The 18,800-nt window shown below is 36.1% G+C and overlaps 1 protein-coding gene and 1 pseudogene across 1 annotated transcript in view; one reads left to right on the top strand and one right to left on the bottom strand.

Annotated features, from left to right (window-relative positions):
- Nucleotides 1–5,619: 5,619 nt before the first annotated feature.
- Nucleotides 5,620–18,800, bottom strand: part of DNAI4 (dynein axonemal intermediate chain 4) — a 98,744-nt gene continuing 85,563 nt past the window's right edge. The window contains 2 exon segments of the mRNA XM_019957303.2: nt 5,620–6,378; nt 17,393–17,549. Of these exon segments, the coding sequence (XP_019812862.2) occupies nt 6,316–6,378; nt 17,393–17,549 (220 nt within the window). The 3' untranslated portion in view covers nt 5,620–6,315.
- LOC139182373 (small nucleolar RNA SNORA70) lies at nt 16,477–16,596 on the top strand (annotated as a pseudogene).

The raw sequence follows: 18,800 nt of genomic DNA, 5'->3' as shown, positions 1-18,800 counted from the left end.
CAATATTGTTCTTTACAGCATTGGACTTTGCTACCATCCTCAGACATATCCACAACTGGGTGTTGTTTTTGCTTTGGTTCCGTCTCTTTATTCTTTCTGGAGTAATTTCTCCACTGATATCCAGTAGCATATTGGGCACTTATGAACCTGGGGAGTTCATCTTTCAGTGTCCTATCTTTTTGCATTTTCATATTTTTCATGGTGTTCTTAAGGTAAGAATACTGGTTTGCCATTTCCTTCTCAGTGGACCACATTTTGTCACACTTTTAATCTATACTTCCATTTAGATTACAGCAATGGCTTCTCACTTGGCCTCACATCCTTCATCAATCCCTTCTCTATACTGCTGCCAGAACACATGATGATTACCAACATTGAAGATTCTTCTATGATTTCCTGTTTTCCTCAGTAAAAAGTAAAAATTCCTTTCACATGGCCTGCAAGACTTTTTTATGATCTGGCAGTACTCATATAGGTCTTTGATACCCTGAAACTGTAAATGGTCCATCTATAGCAAATATCTGAGTTTTTGGAAAAGTTTGTGTTCTCTACCTTTCTAGGCCTTTCACATACTATTTTCTTCATTTAAAACTCCTTCTACTCCCCTCTTTAAAACTGGTTAACTGCTACTCTACAAGTATCTGTAGAACCAATATTGAAATACCATTTATCTAGATAACTCTGCATAATCTTAAGGATAAAATTTTACCATTCATTTTAGTGATTTTTAAAATGCCCTATCAGTGAGAATTAAGTGAGCAGCTAAAAATATTTTTATTAGTAATCTTAGAAACAGTAATATATAATGCTTAATTTGTATTGACAGAGAATTTTTATTCTTTTTACGTTTGCATTATTATTTTGGGCTTTTAGAAATTGTTAAAGCAATCATCAGAATATGTGTAATAATTTAGAAAATTCACTAAAACTATTATTGAGTTATGACAAAAGGTCTCTAAAGTGTCCTGGGATCATTTGTTCTTCCTGGTATAATGACATCATATCTTTTAACAGCTGGTTTATCCAAAGAACACACAGACAAGGAGAGAGTACATTTTTCATGAGACATTACCGATGCTACCTGAATGTCTCATCAATTTAAAATAAAAAAGCAGTGCTCATTTTATAAGATTCATAACCATGTTTTTAACGGTTCCAATTTAGTGAGCATGTTCTGCTTTCTATTTAACCCAGAACTAGTTTCATGTAAATTGTTAGCCTTTTAGTTTTATCACCAACTGGGTAAGCCAACCTAAGCAAATGAAGACAAATAGCCTAGTAAATGTTCTATGGATCTGAGGGTGGATTTGAACATTGTACTATATCCTGAACAAACAAGACATGAAGCCCAGATGTTGTATTAAGGAACAAATGAGGTCATAAGCACAATCTGTATTTCCCGCAGGAGGAGTTGGGCCTTGGCAAGGACCCAGCCAGCTGCTAAGAGCAAAGAGGTTCTCAGACAAGAAGTGGGGATGTGGTCTGGGATCATCGAAGTGAGAACGACTATTTCTGAGGACCAACTTCACACCAGGTATCTTGCTAAGTGCTTTATGCTGAAGGAAAACTGCTCCAAATTGTCAGCAGAATACAATCTCACAAGAAGCAGCAGCAATGCTCACCCAAAGAAAGTGATCATAGATTTGTTTATACCTTTTGTCTTAAGGGAGAAGATGCATTTTATCTTGTTGTAGACAAAAAAGACCTTTGATCTATGTTTAGCAGCTTTCAAGGCTCATTTTATAAGTTTTCCACCATTAAAATATTTTTACCCTCTGTGATATTGAGACATTTTGTTAGGATGTTGAAGAAGTCATATTTAAGATATTAGATCATGTTATAATATAGGGAAAGCATGGCCAACACTTCTTACATTCATGTGATAATTCATTTACTCAGCAAATAATTGTGGTAATAATTTCCCTGTGGAGGTGCTGTTCTAGGTGTTGAACATACAGAAGTGAGCAAAACATAGTTCCTGCTCTCAAGGAGCTTACAGTCTAGGGAGGAGGCAGACACTATGCAAATGACCACAGAAATATTTAGCACAGCAGGTATGAATCTCAATTCAGAAATTCAGGAATCCAAGGAAAATATTTTCTATAATTCAGTTTCTAACTTTCATTTCACTCACCTGGCAGAAATAAACAACACACCAAAAAAAGTTAATGTTAGTATCTCTCAGAGTTGGTTTTATTCCATTTCCAGGGCATAATTCTAGCATTTTACTCTATGCCAAGGCCCATCTATCATCAAAGTGCTGCTTCTTGCTGGGTCATTAATCATCCTCTGTTGCTGGTTTTTCAGTTCCAGTGCTTCTTTTCTGTTTCTGCACATCATTCATCCCATGGAGAATGGTTTTTTGAGGTTGCCTACGGTCCCTCCTAGATCTTACTACTTCCTGAACAGTACTTTTCAGAAGTAGAACATTGCCCCCTGCTGCTTTATGAATCCACAGGTCTCTCTCTTTTCTTCATTCCCCTCCCTCTCCAGCCCTGAACATTCCCCTTCACATTAAAGATATTTGGAGCAAATTTAGCCTGGCTGGGTGGCAGGTCCTACAGGAGGGCACCCCAAAGTGTTTCTCCTGAGAATATGAGGTATGAACTGAGATCTGAAGTGTGAGTGAAGAGCTAAGACATTGAAGAGGAGTGAGGAGCGAGGAGAGTGCTTCCAGCAAAAGAGGTCCATATGGCAAGATCTAATGACAGGGGATAAAAACTGAGAAAAACTGCTTTATTATTTGGAGATAAAACCTTAATTATAGAAGAATACATACTCTTTTATGTTTTGGTGTATAAGACCTCAGAAAAACCATATAGGCATGAACCACTGACTACACAATAGTGGAAAATGTACAAGAGCTGTTCAAAGCTTTAGGTTTAAGTTCAAGTCTCTAAGTGAAGCTCAAGTTGCCAGATATATGGTCTTTGGCAAATGATATCATCTCTTTAAGCCTTAATTATATCATCTGGAGGGCTTTCTAGGTGGCTCAGCAGAGAAGAATCCACCTGCCAATGCAGGAGACACAGTAGACAGGGTTTGATCCTTGGGTAAGGAAGATCCCCTGGAGGAGGAAATGGCAACCCACTCCAGTATTCTTGCCTGAAAATCCCATGGACAGAGGAGCCTCTCAGGCTACAGTCCACAGGGTCTCAGAGTCAGACATGACTGCATGACTGAGCATGCATGCACATATCATCTGGAAAATACAGATTATGATAATAATACAACTTTTTGTTCCACCTGTCTCATAGGATCACTGTAAGGGTATAATGTGACAATGGACTTGAAGTTGTTTTGCAAAATGCAAAGAACTTTAACATGCACATTGTTACTGGGTTGATAGCAATCTATTCACAGTAGGGTGCAACATTTTGAGAGACTCCTACTGGGACAAAGTCGCAAATACTAGTGTTTTATCTCTCATTTATAATTGTAAGTAACTACATAGAGGTAGGGTGCTAGAGAAGGAAATGGCAACCCACTCCAGTGTTCTTGCCTGGAGAATCCCAGGAATGGGGAAGCCTGGTGGGCTGCTGTCTCTGGGGTCGCACAGAGTCAGACACGACTGAAGCGACTTAGCAGCAGCAGGGTGCTAGAGAAGACTCTTGAGAATCCCTTGGACAGCAGGGAGATTACACTAGTCAATCCTAGAGGAAATCAACCCTGAATATTCATTGGAAGAACTGATGCTGAAGATGAAACTCCAATGCTTTGGCCACCTAATGTGAAGAGCCAACTCATTGGAAACAACTTTGATGCTGGAAAGATTGAAGGCAGGAGGAGAAGGGGATGACAGAGAATGAGATGGTTGGATGGCATCACCAACTCAATGGACATGAATTTGAGCAAGCTCCAGGAGATGGTGAAGTACAAGAAAGCCTGGCATGCTGCAGCCCATGGGATCACAAAGAGTTGGCTGTGACTGAACGACTGAACATCACTACCAACACCACCACCACAGAGATGAACCTAATGAACATACTAAGTATGATGTACAACTATATACTAGCAAATACAATCTTCCTTTCTTCCCTACTCAAGTTGGAAGAGCAGCTAACAATTTACTCTCAGAACTCTCAGTAAGTTCTTCATGGCACATGCCTATAGAGAATGACCAAATGAAATGATGAATACCTAGCACAAAAGCCTAAAGTTAGCCCAGTCACCACTCCTTCCTTAGGCCCTTAACTAGGATAAAATGAGTTGGCTAACAATTCTTAAAATTTTATGGTAAACTCTACAATATATCAGGAAGTGCACATTAAAACAATAATGAGGTATCACTACACATCTACTAGAATGGCCAATATTTGGACCATGAAGATACCAAAGCTGGCAAGAATATGGAGCAATAGGAACTCTCATAAATTGCTGGTGGGAATGAAAAATGGTATAACCACTTTGGAAGACAGTTCAGGGCTTTGTTTTTTTACAAAACTAAATACACTCATACCATATGATCCAGAAATTGTACTCCTTGGTATTTTCTCAAAGGAGCTGAAAACTTATTCTACATAAAAACTTGTGCATGGATGTTTATGGCAACTTTAATCATAACTGCCAAAATTTTAAAGCAACCAAAACGTCTTTCAGTTGGTGAATGACAAACTGTGGTACATTCAGACATTGGATATTATTCAGCCCTAAAAAGGAATGAACTATAAAGCCATCAGCAGACATAGAAAAACCTTAAATTCATATTATTACATGAAAGAAGTCAATCTGAAAAGGCTATGTATTGTATGATTTAATACAATGGAATAGATTCAGTTCAGGATCAGTTGCCTAGGATCCAAGAAGAATAAAATGGCTTTGCTTTTCATTTAGGCCTGATGAGCAATGAGAATAGAATATGTGAAAGTTTTCTAAAATATAAAATAAAAAGAGACACATTTTTTCAATTACATTTTTATTTTGTTATACAAAGTTTTATGGAAAGTCCAAACCTTAAAAAAAAAAGACAAGAATTAATGACTTAAACCAGTAGAAAATTTATAATTTATAAATCCTAATAACCTGAACATTTATAATCCTTATAACCTTATCTAAGCTTTCAGTCCACCTAAAAATTGCCTTTCTTTGTCTAAAGGATGGCTCCAAAGAAATGAAGATTGTGAGTGGATACTCGTAAAAGGTAATTCCCACTGTTGCACTGATTCCATCCTGTTTTTAATATATATTACTTTTCAGACAGTTTAGTGACTTTCAAGTGCCTTATGCTCTCCTCTCCACTTAGAATGCTTTATAGAACAGGCTATACTGCCCTATGGTCTCAGTTTACAAACACCAGGACTTTTTAAAACAAACAGCTTGGGACTTTCATGGTGGTCCAGTGGCTAAGACTCTGCGCTCCCAATGCAGGGGGCCTGGGTTCGATCCCTGGACAAGGAGCTGGATCCCACATGCAGCAACTAAGACCCAGTGCAGCCAAATTAAAATAAATAAATGATTTTTAAAATTTTGAGAAAAAAAAATAAAACAAACAGCAAGGAACACACTGTTGCGATCTATATTTGAAGGAGTTGCTGCCTCCCACTCCTATTTCTATAAGGTTGCTCTAGAACTGTTGACAAAATAACATCCCAATGGAAACTATAGATCAGGGACTCTCTATATTTTATCTGGGCCTACTTAAGTCTGGGCTTAAAACCCAGAGCAGATTCTGAAGGATGCAGAGAAGAATGCCCTGATGTATCCCAGACTAATTCTTATCTCTGAATTGGGAGTGTGATGCTTGCTGGCCAAACAATGCAATTCTGACATTGGCTGTCATGTCTTTTGCTAGTCAAATAGTCTAACTCAGTTCTATAGCTGTACCTCTCAGATCTAAGAGTATAAAGTTCTTATTTAAAATTGGGTATGAATATCCAATATTCTCATAATGCTAACAGCCGCATAATTTATAAACACTGGAAAACAGAGTTTGGAAAGCAGAAATTTAAAAGTGTGTGGACCTTTTGTCTTAATAAAGATTCTGTTTTAAGTAATCCTAATACTTTACAAGCTTTGCTTCTAAAGGAATAACAATTTCTAACCTATCTGTATATTTTATAAGTACATATTTGTACTTATAATGTCCTTGGAATATGATGAAGAAAAAGAATAGAAATAAATTTCAAAAATTAAGAAAAATACAGTGAAACTCTTACAGTTAGCTCAAATAATAAAACTAATCACATTTATCTGAAGTAAAAGTTCATAAATTTATATTAACTTTAGATGGAGGTTATACATCAAGTAGTGTTTTCTAGAATCAAAATCCCAGCTTACTTCATACAAACCAGATATTGGTTATTAAACATTGTTCTACTACTGATGATGAATTATGCTTTGACTTGACTTGGGCCCAAGCAAAGACACTATTACATCTCCCTGAAAAGAAAAAAAGTTACACAATTAAAATGCAATAAAATACAAATTAAGAGGTAAAGTAGTGTTTAAAATGCCATTTAAAATTTATAAGCTAGTGATATACATATAAAAAGCATCCGGTAGGACTATAAAAGGAAACAAACCAAGTTAAATTTAAATAATAACATTTACTTCCTAGTATGAATTTGCTCTTTCCTTTGAGAGGCTCTCTTAATGAAGTTTGATAAACAATTTTATAAGGATTCAGTAAAGGGACAATTTTGGCAGCTCTTGTTTAGCTTTAATGCTTAATCCTCTGTTTTTGCATCCGTAAAATCACTTTTAGTCTTAATGGTATCTTAAGCTCTTTGTTGATCTGTAGTGTTTCATTAAAGAGAGTAAAACATCTGAATTTCTGTGTGGATTGGTATTTCATTTAATAATAATGATCTTTGTATCAAAGGGGTAAATGAAACCAAAGACGGGAGGTGAGTTTTCAAGAAAGACACAGTAAAAAGATGGGAACTTGAAGCAGAAGGCTAGGATTTTCTCTATCACATAGAAAAGTTGATCCTGAAGAAATCACTGATATCTGGGAATCTTAGTTTCTTTAAATGCATAATGAAAATATTAACATCCAGTTCCAAAGATTGTTGTAAGAGATGATTGAGCTAATGTCGTTGAAGGTGTTTTATAAGCTGCAAAGAGTTATAAGCACCATGGATAATGTCATGTAAGTCAATTCCTATCTTTTATCTTACACTATCCTCTCTTCAGCACCTCCCTATCCTTTTAAGCTCTGACACACCAAATCAATTGCTAAACTGGAGAGGGTGGGACAAACTGAGAGAGTAGCACTGATATATATACAATGCATGCATGCTGTGCACGCCTTCATACTAAGCCATTTCAGTAGTGTCTGAATCCTTATGATCCCATGGACTGTAGCCTTCCAGGTTCCTCTGTCCATGGGATTCTCCAGGCAAGAATACTGGAGTGGTTTGCCATGCCCTCCTCCTGGGGATCTTCCCAACCCAGGGATAGAACCCACGTCTCTTATACCTCTTGCATTGGCAGGCAAGTTCTTTACCATTGACCCACAAGGGAAGTCCACAATATATACATACCACTGTGGCTCAGCTGGTAAAGAATCTGTCTGCAATGAGGGAGACCTGGGTTCGATCCCTGGGTTGGGAAGATCCCAAGGATAAGGGAAAGGCTACTCACTCCACTATTTGGCCTGGTTGGGAAGATCCCATGGAGAAGGGAAAGGCTACCCACTCCAGTATTTTGGCCGACTCTATACAAAAAGTCGACGTGACTGAGCGACTTTCATACACTTGACTATCACACTATATATACAATATCATGTATAAAATAGATAGCTAGTGGAAAGCTGCTGTATTACACAGGGAGCTCAGCTTGGGGCTCTGTGAGGGGTAAGATGGGGGGTGGGAGGGAGGCTCAAACCTACCTAGATCTAGTTCAGTCTCTCACTTGGGCAGATTAGTAGATCATTACTATAGCTTGTTCACAGTTTTATTTTAGTGCCTAAAACAGACCCTGTCACATAACACATGCTCAGTAAATATTTATTGCATGAATGGTCTATCTTTTCTGCCTTCAATGTCTCTCAACATTAATTTATATATATATATATATATATATATATATATACACACACACACACATATATATACATACATACACACCCGTGTGTGTATGTATGTGAATGTGTTTGTATTTTTGAAGATTTCACTTCTCTTTTTGTTTTTCTCTTAATTTGGGGGAAAAAATGTACATTCAAAAGTATTGAGGAAAAGATGCAAGCATTAGCATACTGAAACATAAGAACAGAAACAGTATTTAGGAGTGATTCTCTACAGGCTGCTTCCAGAAAAGGAGTTGGTTCATGCCACTGAAATTGGCTTCTGCCAAGTGCTTAAGCCATAATTCTGTTCAATGCAAGACTTAGGCCCCCAGCAACCAAGCCCCAGTGCACCAAGAGAGGAGCTGGTGCTTCAAACAACAGTAAATGCTAATGTGGTGGTAAGTCCTGTTAACATCCAGCTACGTCTTAAACTTGTAACTGAAAGATTTGGACCCCAAGCTCCTGTTCATGTCAGGCACCAGGCTGATGCACCACCATGAACATGAGCTCTGAGTCAGTAGGATAGGGCTAGAGCCAGTGTCCCGCCATGTCCTATCACAATGATATTCTGACCCTTGGTCACATTGGGAGGGTCCAGAGTTTCAGAAAATTATGTCACTTAAAACCTCCACAGCCCTTTCTCCTTCTGTGCAAGGCCAGAGAAAGTGATGGGCAATGAGAAGATGAGCAGGTGTTGTGGTCCTAAAGTTGCTATTGATCCTTTCTCCATGGGTTTCCCTCAATGAACCCTGTTCCAGTACACTCGATGCATGGGCTGTCTGGTACTTAGCCTTTGTGAACTACATATTTCCCCTAAATCAACAAATGTCATCTTTGCCTTGAATATTTTTTAGTAAAATAAATAAAACTTTAATGATGAAGTTCTCTTTGTACTCCTCTCCAATTCTATTCTTCCTTCACCTTTCATTTCCCAGAGGCAGCCTTTATCATAAATTTGGCATCCATATTTCCTGTATGATGAAATCATATGACTTGCAAAATTTTGATTAACTCTTGGTTAAAATTAACAGAGAAATTGTAGGTCATAATGTTACATGGTAAGATATCTTTATGGGAAATAATGGTTTGACATTAATTACTTTGAGACTTTAAATTACTATTATGATTGCAATTCTTCACTGAAAAGCTAAGGAGGAAGTGTACCAGTTAAGCTTGTGGTCAGTTATAATTAACATAAAATCTGATTAGTGATTCTTTGTTTAATTTCTCAGAAATATAACCTCTTGAACCTTTAAAATTCAATGGCCAAAAAGAATGAAAAACTTATTTGTATTAGGAAACTGTATTTATTTACTAAGGTATGAAATATATTTGTTAAAAGAAAACTTTTGCTTACCAGCATTGAAATCATTCACATACACACCCCTTCCCCACCACACACACACACAAACACACACACACACACACACACTCGTTTTTTGAAAACATTCAGACTCTCTGATCTTAGCTTTCTGCTTACAGAGTATGCTGCTCAAAATAAAAGATGTCTCTAACTGATTGAAATCAAAACACAAAAATGAAAATTTTCTTTCACTTTCTAATCTATATTCTTTTCTTTTACTAACTATATATATAACAAGTAAAGGACATAATTTTGAGTTGTGTGTCTAAGTAATATTACATAAATCATAACATATTGTATTTACCTTCTGACAATTTGCTTTTGTCATGCAACACTATGTTTTTTAAGATTTGTTCAAAATTTGTCAAATTGACATATTGAAATATATATCAAACTTCTGTATTATAGTCATTTATGTGATTATGCCATATTTTATTTATCCAATATCCCACTGATGTTCATTTAGATTGATTCCAATTCATCAATATAGAAACAAGGCTGTTATGAGTGTTCTTTTCTCATTAGCACATCTTTCAGACCACTACCAAGAAATTGAACAAAGCCCTAGGAGATATACAGAATCCAAACAAATGTCATTTAAACATCTAGAACAATTATAGTTCTACAAGATAGGAAAACTGTTGTAATTTAGAATTAATGACACAGTCAGTAAATGAATTGAAATGAATCAAGATGCAGCAACACATTCAGAGTTGCAGACTTCCAAGAAAACATGTGATATGCAGGTAATATATAACCAGACTTGAAGAGAATGGGCTTTGAGACACCTCCATGTGGAGGGTGTTGACAAAACACTAAAACAGGGCTCAGCATGTAGCCAAGGTAGTCGGGAAAATGCCCTTGAACATCTACTATCAATATGCATCTAGGCCAGTTGAGAAAATAATCTTCAAACCACTTGGGATGTTTCACTCATTTCTTTATTGGGAAAACATGTTTGCCCTGAGAAGAATAAAAACTGAGTATAGACACAATGCAGCAAATTAAACAGGTAATTATAATATTTTTGGATTAAAGCATTTGTACATGCTTGGTATTTTAAATATTCATTATATATAAAAGGATTTGTCATATTTGATTATCTAACAAATAAGTGATTCTAATGAAAATTACCTATAATGTAATTAGGTAATTGATTTAGACTTGTAATCATAGATTGAAATATTATTAATTTGTAAAAAGCATTGGAACATTTAGGAAAATTTAAGATTAAGCATATTCAATATTTTAAACTTATTATATTAATAGGAATTTCTTAAGTATCTGAGATTTGTTTGCCCTAAGACAATTGAAGTATTTAAAATCCAATATATTAAATTTATAAATGTAATTTAAAAGATTCAAAGAAACTTAATTTTTACAAAAACTCACTTAAAAGTATTTATTAAGCTTTCCTAGACTTAGAATAATAAAATATATAATCTAAGACTTTAAGGTGAACTAAGACTAAATTTTTTTTAAATTTTGTAATGTGAATGTTTTAAGTGAACCTGAACTGAGTTATCATCTCTGTCTGAAAGAAACATTAAAAAAAACTCATATTGCCACCTTATATATGTGCCTTAGTACATATGTGCAAGAGGATCTCATGGTATCACTGGCTTACATGATATCTGAATTTTCAGTTTTATTGAATTGCTCTCCAAAGGGGTCATGCTAATTCATATTCCCATGATCCCTGCATAAGAATTCCTAGTTCTCTACAACTCTGCTAATGCTTGATATTAACTAATATTTTAATTTTGGTAAACTTGATCAATAGGAACTGATATCTTGCAAAATTTTAATTGCACATTTCCTCATTATTCATGAGAATGAATGTAGCTTTTGAAGTTTATTTGATAATTTACTTTCCTCTACTCTGAGTTAATCAGAGAAGGCAATGGCACCCCACTCCAGTACTCTTGCCTGGAAAATCCCATGGATGGAGGAGCCTGGAAGGCTGCAGTCCATGGGGTCTCTAAGAGTCAGACACGACTGAGCAACTTCACTTTCACTTTTCACTTTCATGCATTGGAGAAGGAAATGGCAACCCACTCTAGTGTTCTTGCCTGGAGAATCTCAGGGACAGGGGAGCCTGGTGGGCTGCTGTCTGTGGGGTCACACAGAGTCGGACACGACTGAAGCGACTTAGCATAGCATAGCATACTCTGAGTTAACATTTTATATGCTGCCCATTTAAAAAATTGAGTGATTCTTATTGTTTTGTAGGAGTTTTTACATACACTGGATATTAAATGTCTTCCATATATCTTGGAAATTTCTTATTCCAATCAGTTGTTTTTAACTTGGAATGTGAAATCCTGGACAGAAAATATGAATTTTGACAAAATAATTATACAAAAAATAATTGAGATTTATAGAGAGTTTACTATGTGCCAGTAACAGTTCTAACCACTGCTGCTGCTAAGTCACTTCAGTCGTGTCTGACTCTGTGCGACCCTGTAGACGGCAGCCCACCAGGCTCCCCCGTCCTTGGGATTCTCCAGGCAAGAACACTGGAGTGGGTTGCATTTCCTTCTCCAATGCATGAAAGTGAAAAGTGAAAGTGAAGTCGTTCATTTGTGTCTGATTCTTAGCGACCCCATGGACTGAAGCCTGCCAGGCTCCTTTGTCCATGGGATTTTCCAGGCAAGAGTACTGGAGTGGGTTGCCATTGTCTTCTCCTTTCTAACCACTTTGTACATATTAACTCATTCTTTTTTTTTTTTTTTATGTAGCAGACTTTATTAAACATTTAAGAAAGTGTTTGGAACAAGTCTGCCTGACAGATATTAAAACAACTTGAAATATAAACACCAGGGTACCTAAAAGGCCATGCTTTCCTTTCCTTTTTATTTTTTTTAACCGTTCTCACCTTCCAGACTGAAACATTTTCATTCTTTCTAACAACCTTTGATTCTAGTGCCAATATTATACCTATTTTACAAATAAAGAAAAGGAAAAAATTTGAAAAAAATTAGATTTGGGGTGGTCATTTTTTAAAAATCTATCCTGACTTTAAATTATTAACACATTACCCTACATTTTCTTTTAGGAGTTTGTTTATTTTCCCCCATAGTCTTCAATCCATTTGCCGTTCACTATTACACAAAATGTGAGATGGGGGTTTAATTTTTTCCCCCTTTGTCACTTCTGGAATTGTAAACCTTAAATACCTTTTAGTCATCTGTATGAAAGTGAAAGTCGCTCAGTCCTGTCGGACTCTTTGTCATCCCATGGACTATTCTCCAGGCCAGAATACTGGAGTGGGTAGCCTTTCCCTTCTCCAAGGGATCTTCCCAACCCAGGGATCGAACCCAGGTCTTTGGCATTGCAGGCGAATTCTTTATCAGCTGAGCCACAAGAAAAGCCCAAGAATACTGGAGTGGGTAGCCTATCCCTCCTCCAGCAGATCTTCCAGACCCAGGAATTGAACCAGAATTGGACCGAGGTCCCCTACATGCAGGCGGATTCTTTACCAACAGAGCTATCAGAGAAGCCCTGGTAATCTATATAATAAAGATCAAATTCCTTAACTTGGCAGTCGTACATTTTCTGGTCCTAAATGGCCTGACTGGTCCTTTTGTTGCTCTTTTCTCAAGCGATCTCTTTACCAGTCAAAAAGTCTACTCACAATGTCCTTAAAATGCCAAGTTCAGTTCATTTCAGTCACTCAGTCCTGTCCAACTCCTTGCAACCTCATGCATCATGGATGGCAGCATGCCAAGGACCTCTTCAATTCTATATTTTTGTTCAAGCCTTTCTCTCAGTCTAGAATAACAGTTCTACTCTCTTGTCTACAGGAAAAATCCTGATCCTCTAAAACATTGTTGAAATTCAGTCTCCTGTGTGAAAGCCTTCCCCAGAGCATTCTTATTTTTTTTTTCTTCTTCCTATTCTCCTTTCAAAAGTCAACTATTTTCCTGCTCTGTGTTCCTATGGGAGTTTGTTTATTATTTTGTTATTACCCGATTGTGTTTCTTAAGCACACATTGTGGTTTCTTTCTTAGAAACCATATGTCTTTTGTCTGTAGGTTTGTTCATTCACACATCTATTCAACATTTGCTGAATGTCTATTATGTGCTAGTGCTATGCTAGATACTTGAATATAAAAGTTTCAAACAGCTCAAATTAGTAAGATGTGTATACAAAATATTATAATTTATATTGACAAATTATTGTAGCATTTGATCGGTACTAGATAAAAATACATGTGATGAAAAGAATCGACATGCTAATGCTTACAGATTTCCCTCCAACCACTACACCAACATATACTAATAAAAATTTTGAAAAAATTCAAGCCCCCCTTCCCTACTGCCCCCAGTTCAGAGCTTGTGGACAAGTTCTTAGCACTGAAAGAATTACAGAGACAAAAAAGGATGGATTCAGGCCTTGAGTTTATATTTAGGATTTGAGAGCTATGGGTGGAAGAAGCAAAAGGAATACTATGAACTATATATTTGGATTCATTTTAATGTTTTTTTGAAATACTTAAATAAATAGAATTCTCTTTTAATTTCTTTTGGCTGTTGAGCTGTATATCTTAAACAAGGTTCACTATGAGCACAAACATCCCCATCCTGTTAAAATATCTTGTACTCAATGTGTAAGAAAATGAAAATATTAAAATAGTTTATATCTTGGAAAAAATAAGGCATTAGAGATGCATTCCTCAGAGCACACTCAAACTATTTTGTAAGGAGACCAATGCATTTATACAATTACTTGATGTACTATAATGACTTGTAAAACAGACAAGTATAAGACTAAAATTCCCTTATGATCCTACCTTTAAGAAACAATGCTTCTAATATGTGATTTTTTTTCTCTAGCTTTTCAATGCGTATTTATTCAAAAGCATTTATTGATAACTACTATAAGCCTGGCTGCCGTCTATGGGGTCGCACAGAGTCGGACATGACTAAAGTGACTTAGCAGCAGCATAAGCCTGACACTGTACTAAGACGTAGCCCAGAACAATAGAGACAAATTCAGTGTTTATGTAGAGCTTATAATCTAGCTGTGGGAGATGGGAAATTAACAAAATCAGTCAATCAAAACTCCAGTATTCTTCCCTGGGAAATTCCATGGACAGAGGAGCCTTGCGGTCTACAGTCCCTGGGGTGTCAAAGAGCAGGACACCACCGAGTGACTGAGCGCACGCGTGCACACACACACATACACACACACACAAAGACCAGTGTTATTAAGAAAATTAGTCATGGAAGAGTATTGAATAGGGAGTGTGGGGGAGAGTAGAGGCTGCAATTTTAAATAAGGTGGCCAGTGAAGACTTCACTAAGAAATTTGACATTTGAGCAAAGACTTGAAGTGAGTAGAGGATCAAACTGTGTATAAAGTCCCAAGCAAGCTAGTATGTATGTATGTAAGTAAGTATTTTCTGTCTGCTTGTTTGTTTATTTATAGTCCATATGGCTGGGTAAAACTCCACCTCTTACATGTAACCCAAATCTAATCAGCACTTCTGACTTGCCTAGTCATATTTCCCTCTGGTTGGATATTTAGATGGTTCCTTTTCCTTTTTTTTCTTTCCTTTTCTTTTTTGTCTCATCCTATCACAAAACATGCTATAATTTCTTAGATTGCCTTTATGAATATTTCTGTAAGATAGAGTTCCAAAAGTCAACAATTCTGGTTCAGATTGCCAAATTGCTCCCAAAGAACTTACACTAATTTTTATTTCAACTGTCAGTATAAGAGAGGACCTATCTTACCAAATGTCTGTCAGTAATAAGTAGTCCAATTAAAAGAATTTCTGTTAATTTGATATATGAGAATTCTATTAAATGAATGCTTTTCATTTAACTTAATTAAATATTTTTTGTTAATGAGGTTAAATTTTAAAATATATTTACCAGCCATATTTTGTGAATGACTGTTCCTGACCTCACTCACCCTTCTATTGGAGTCTTAGTATTTTTTCTTATTGATTCATGTATATTTTTAATATTGTTAACATGTTGATATATTCATGGTAATATTTACTAGTTCATTCCTTAAACTAGAAATCTAAACATAAACAGAAAAAAACTGAAAAGCTATCTTGAAAATAATGGACATCTATTAGTGTGTGTGTATATATATATACATGTATATAGATATATATGGAGAAGGCACTGGTGACCCACTCCAGTACTCTTGCCTGGAAAATCCCATGGGCGGAGGAGCCTGGAAGGCTGCAGTCCATGGGGTCGCGAAGAGTCAGACACGACTGAGCGACTTCACTTTCACTTTCCACTTTCATGCATTGGAGAAGGAAATGGCAACCCACTCCAGTGTTCTTGCCTGGAGAATCCCAGGGACGGGGGAGCCTGGTGGGCTGCCGTCTATGGGGTCACACAGAGTCGGACACGACTGAAGCAACTTAGCAGCAGCAGCATACATATATATACATGTATATATATACACACATATATATACACAATGGAATATTACCCAGAAATTTTAAGAAAGTGAAATTCTGCAATGTGCAACAACATGGATGTATTTAAAGGGTATTATGCTTAGTGAAGTAAGTCAGAGAAAGACAAATACTATATGTTTTCACATATATGGGAAATCAAAAAAGAAGATGAATGAGTGAACGTAACAACATAGAAACAAGACACAGATACAGAGAACAAATCAGTGCTTACCAGTGGGGAGAGGGGAGGAGAGAGTAGCAAGATAAGGAAAGGGGATTACGAGGTACAAATTACTAGGTATAAAATAAATAAGATACAAGGATATAATGTATAGCACAGGGAATATACCCAATATTTTATAATAACTTTAAATTAAGTATAATATATAAAAATACCAAATCACTATGTGATTTAACACTATAAATCAAATTTACTTCAATTTAAAAAACTTGTAAACAACAAATAAGCAAAAAATATATATATAATATTAAAAATAGTGGGCATCTAGTGATGCTGGTTTACTTGTCAAAGTTTTATAACAAAGCTTTGATAGCTGAAGATCAGAGTTAGGGAAGAGGATAATGTCAAACCAGTAGAAACAAATGGCAACCTTAGGAACACTGGAAAACATCTAAAAATATTATTTCCAAAAAAATTTAAAAATAAAAATTTTTTGCAGCCAGTTAGGCTGGCTGTGCTCTTCCTCATAGGGCCCCAGTGTGCAATCTCTGCAAACAGCAGCCTCCTTGGCTATTGCCTGTACAGGTTGCCCTAAGGGATCTTGGAGACAACTCTTTCTACTGGACCTTCATGACTGGCATGCTGTTCTGCCTAGGCTCCAGACAGGTATGCTTGGTGCCTGGGAGCAATGGCCAGAGTCATACGGCCATCCACACCTAACAGCAGTACAATAAGCCTGTGATTGAGGCCCTCCTCAGAGCCAAGTTCAAGTTCCCTGGACACCAGACGATCCACATCTCCAAGAAGTGGGGATTTACTAAGTTTAATGCAGGTGAATGTGAAAACATGGTGGTAGAAAAGCGGCTCATTTAGATGGCTGTAGGGTCAAATATATCCCTAATCGTGGCCCTCTGACAAATGGGTCCTGCACTCATGAGAGCCTTGGCACTGCCCCTCCTTACTCATGCTTACCCATAAATTCTACTTTCTTGACAAAAATAAATAAATAAAAATATTATATCTTGTAAAAGTCTTTGAATATTTGCAGAGAACAGTCACAACCATAAACTAGGGACAGTTTTAAATTATTTCATATAATATTTATAATTATTCTGCTCAATTCATTTTGATATTTGGCAAAACTAATACAATTATGTAAAGTTTAAAAATAAAATAAAATTTAAAAAAAAAGAACAAAAAAAAAAGAACGATGTTTTCATTTAACAGATAAAGACTGTGAGGCTCAAATAAAATAAGCCTACTAGGCACCATGCCACTTTGGGACTTATATATATCTTTCCACTGTGCCACACTTCAGATATTTGAGAAGTGTAAATCTCTTGTATGACACAAAACTACAGCTGAATAAAATCATAAAATGACATAAGATTTTGACTTTCAAGTCTTACCCTGTTAGAATCCAAAGTAGTGGGCATATTTTTTAATTCATATACAGCAACTTGTCCATCGCTATCTCCCACCAGAAGGCAATCTGTTTGCTTAGCAAAAAGAACAGTTGTGAACTTGATTCCAGGGTTAGCAACATTGACAATCAGAGGGTCCAAACTGTAATGAAATATTATATTTGTAAATTTAGTTATTGTTAATATATTCTTTTTACATACAGACTAAGAAGACCCTGAGATATTTGTGATTTCATGTAACAAAAACTAAAAGCATCTTTGTGTGTTTCCAAAAGCAAAATAACTACTTCTCACCCTTTATTCAATCAAAGCTTTCATTCTTTCAATAAACTAATTTCAATGAAATAAATTAAAGTATTCACAATTAAGATGTGAACTCATACTTTAAACTCCTGTGATGATTAATTTTATGCATTAATTTGGCTAAGCTGTGGTTTCCAGTTGTTTAGTCAAACACCAGTCTACACACTGATGTGAAGGTATGATATGATTAACTTAAATCAATAGAATTTGAATAAAGCAAATTATCCTTCACAAAGTGAGTCGGCCTCATCTAATTTGTTGAAAGCCTTCAAAGAAAAGACTGAGGTCCTTGAAACTGAATAAATTTCTGCCTCTATATTGCTTTGCACTCAAGACTGCAACATGGACTCCCCTGATGGAAATTCTGGCTTGTTACACTGTCAAGCAAACTTGGGAACTGCCAGGCCCCACAATCATATAAGCCAATATTTTTAAATCTCTCTCTCTCTTTCTCTCTCCCTTCCTCCCACCATCTCTATTTTATGGGTTCAGTTTCTCTGAGGATCCCTAGTACAACTTCTTAAATAATAAATGTCTTTTAAGGGAAGGATGTTTTGATCCAAATGAATCCCTAGACCATAAGTGAATCTGAACAATGAATCTTGTTTTAGATTCATTGAAGAATGAATCTTCTTCAGTGAAGAACAAGAACCTTCTCAACTCTTACTCATCCAAAGCAATCCATTGGCATTCTTATAAAAGAAGCAGTAACTTGCATACTTCTTCTGAAGAAATTTTGCCTGGGAACTACAATTTTACTAGGAAAAAAAAAAAAAGAGATGACACTCCTTTAAGTGACCACTTTCTATGTTAGTCATCTCATAGACAAAAATATATTGCTTTGTGTTGTACTCCTTGAGTTTTTGGTTCAAATTGTTTTATAGAATGAGTCGTGAAAAAATTTTAAAGTTACTAAACTATTAATCTCTAGGAAAAAATTTGCAATTATTAATAAACCCATTGAATTTTATATCATTTATTTCAAACAAGAATGTATTTCCATGCTTCTCTTCCTTAATAACTTGCCTAAAGGTCACAATATTTTCTAATATTGAAATAATGATTGAAGAAGTAGAATCATTAAACACAA

The sequence above is a fragment of the Bos indicus genome, chromosome 3 (assembly GCF_029378745.1).
Source record: "Bos indicus isolate NIAB-ARS_2022 breed Sahiwal x Tharparkar chromosome 3, NIAB-ARS_B.indTharparkar_mat_pri_1.0, whole genome shotgun sequence".
In the NCBI taxonomy this organism is placed as follows: domain Eukaryota; kingdom Metazoa; phylum Chordata; class Mammalia; order Artiodactyla; family Bovidae; genus Bos; species Bos indicus.
The sequence above is the reverse complement of the archived record's forward strand: the minus strand, read 5'-3'. Positions and strand labels throughout refer to the sequence as shown.